Source organism: Trypanosoma theileri (genome assembly GCF_002087225.1).
Source record: "Trypanosoma theileri isolate Edinburgh chromosome Unknown TM35_Tth_12_V1, whole genome shotgun sequence".
NCBI lineage: Eukaryota > Euglenozoa > Kinetoplastea > Trypanosomatida > Trypanosomatidae > Trypanosoma > Trypanosoma theileri.
Genome location: NW_021639854.1, coordinates 197,590 through 200,387, shown reverse-complemented (window position 1 = coordinate 200,387; position 2,798 = coordinate 197,590). Strand labels below are relative to the sequence as shown.

General features: G+C 46.4%; 1 protein-coding gene across 1 annotated transcript; it reads left to right on the top strand.

Annotated features, from left to right (window-relative positions):
- Positions 1 to 454: 454 nt before the first annotated feature.
- On the top strand, positions 455 to 1,549 carry TM35_000121870 (putative surface protease GP63; the record flags this gene model as incomplete). The annotated part of the gene is made up of 1 exon (XM_029025162.1): positions 455 to 1,549. One exon carries the CDS (start codon positions 455 to 457, stop codon positions 1,547 to 1,549), a length of 1,095 nt encoding a protein of 364 aa, XP_028883478.1.
- Positions 1,550 to 2,798: the final 1,249 nt, after the last annotated feature.

The following is a 2,798-nucleotide window of genomic DNA, read 5'->3' as shown; positions in this document are numbered from 1 at the left end:
TCGCCATATCCGCCCGATCCGGACCTGGAGGTATTTCCAGAAACAGAGGAATCCCGTACTTGGGGTATGAAGGTTGTCAACATTGTCCCGGATCCNGGGGGTTTCCACCTCTGTGGTTGTGGAGTCCACTGTTGCCTGTTGCGCTGCAGTGAATGGGTGACTGTGTCCAGGAAGAGTGCGTGCCGTAATGTGAGTGGTGGGGTTGTGTAGTAGCGGTGTGATCGTGCATGTTGTGTTGCCAATGAGACCCGATAGGTTTGCCAAGCTTTGTTTTTCTCAACAATCCCTGTGTCTGTGGTGGTCCATCGTGACGTTGTGTTCCGCCCGGCGCTGTTGTTTCAATTTCTTGAATACATCTCTTGTCTTCTCTTTTCTTTCTCTCTTTTCTGTTTTGTATTTTGAGGCAGCTATACAAAGGAACACATTTGTGAGTAAGCTTTCAAAGAAGATCCACATGCGCCGTCTGTTGTTCGCTGCGTTGCTCTTGCTGTGTTGTGCCTACGGGTGCATTGCAAAAACTGAGTACAGGTCGCCATATCCGCCCGATCCGGACCTGGAGGTATTTCCAGAAACAGACGAATCCGAAACTTGGGGTACGAGGGTTGCTAACATTGTACCAAAGGAGGGTGACAAAGTAGGGCAATGGCAAAACATCCGTATTGCTGTGAACCCGGCAATGATGCAGAGTGAAATGATGTACTGTTTGACCAAGGGGCGTCAGATCAGTGGATACACCCGCAGGATACGCAATGGATTCGATAGGGAGGTATGTAAGGTGGTGCGTCGAATCGGTGCCATGAGATTGGCTCGCAGGGTGATGTTGGGTGTGATGCCCAAGGCCATCGAATTGCATGTTGAACGTCTTAAGGTCAAGCGTGTGGAGGGTCCCCTGAGGATTAATGTGTCATCTAATCCAGAACCCATATCTGATGCCGAGGGTACAATGTGCGCTGAAATGGTTCCCGTTTTTGACGGCGATGAAGGGATGGGTATTCCCAATGCGGATTTTGTGATCTATTTGGGTCTTTCTACCAAAAACCCGGGTACGAAGATTTGCACTTACGACAGGAGGGGACGCCCAACATCTGCCATGATCAAATTGAATCCATCTGAAATCGAATTTACGCCACAGTATATTCGCCTTGTTGCACACGAGATTGCGCACGGACTTGGGTTCTCCATGGACGTGAAGAAATTCAAGGAAATGGTGCGTAGTGAGGACAGAAGCAGTTTTGTAGGGTATAGGGACCTCAGAAGTTCGAAGATAATGGAAAGCGTGTATGAACTTTTCGGTTGTCTTGAGGCCATTGGAATAAAATTGGATAATTCTCCACCGGAGAGCGAGAACGATGATGAACCCCATTTTGGTGGGAGTGCTGTGCAGGACGAGCTGATGGCCCCACTTCACAGAACCAGAGGCGGTAAAAGGTTGTACAGCACGTTGACTCTTGCTGCATTTGAGTCTACAGGGCATTACCAGGTGGATTACAACAAGGCTGAAAAATTATGGGAGGGCAAGAAGGCATGCGTGTACCTCAAGGTCCCGTAAACCAAAGATGACAACATCTCCAGGTGGGACGATGTGTTCTGCAATCCCAATTACAGAGCAGTCGTTTAGGTGTATACCAGTTTGATTTGTTCTTCCTCCGCATTCTCTGGGCTCTGTCTTGGTGCGGTTCACTGTGCCCGCCTGGTGATGTGTGTGTGTGTTCCGTGATATTACTTGCCAATTATTGCTTTTGCCCATGGGAATGGGATTTTTCCCAAGATGATTTGATGACTGTGAATGAAATGTGAGGGATGATAGGAGGTTCAAGACACACACAAACACGCACACTACCAACCCTCCTTCTCCTTGTGTGTGTGTGTGTGAACTGTCATTATGTGTGCATCATTCCCGCTGGTTGCCCTGTACGAAAGACACACGCCCACACACACACCTACTGAAGAGAATTGTGTTGCTTGCCGCCTGAAGATATTCACTTGGTGGTCACGGCTTTCTTTTCATTTTGTTTTGTTTTTATTATTTTGCTTTTTCTCTTGTGTGTGTGTGTGTTTCATTATAATTTCATTGCACGTTATGTGCATCTGTGTGTTTCTCTTTTGCGTTTCCGATACACCTTGTGTATCTTGTGTGTTCATTTTTATGGAATGATTCTTTTTTTTCTCATTATATACAAACTGCTGCACGGACATCAAGAATAAAGATATGGGTACAGCACGTTCAGTACACAATGATTTTCCGTTGTTAACCTTGGGGTGGATTGGACTGTGTCCAGGCATCACAGCCCCAGTAAGTGATGAATTTCTTTTGCTTTTACATCTTTGCTCTATTATTGTGTCTGCCTCACGCAGTCACTCTTTTTTTACATTTTTATTTTGGTATAAAGATCGGTGGGTTGTAGGTGTTTGAGTCTTTTTCTGTGTGTGTGTGTGTTCAGCTTGCTACTCACACCGCCCACGTAATGAAAACACATTTCTTTGTTCTCACCTTCTCTCTCGGTGGTGTCATTCACAGCATTGCCACGAACATATTTGTGCCCTTGTGGTGTGTGTTGTTTGTTGTGTGGCTTGCTTGAGTGACTGCAGCCTGTGGGGAGATGGAATGAGACTGTTCCGCTTCAGCTTCACGTAATGGGTCTGTTTTTTCTCTTTTTGGGATTGAGTTGATGTGCTGGTGTGGGTGGATGCTTCTCTGATGAGAGTGGCACCTGTGATTATTGTATTGTGGGTGCCTTGTGTGCTGTTGGTATCCTGTTGTTGTTGTTGTTCTTTTCTTGTGTTTTTCTTTTCCTCTC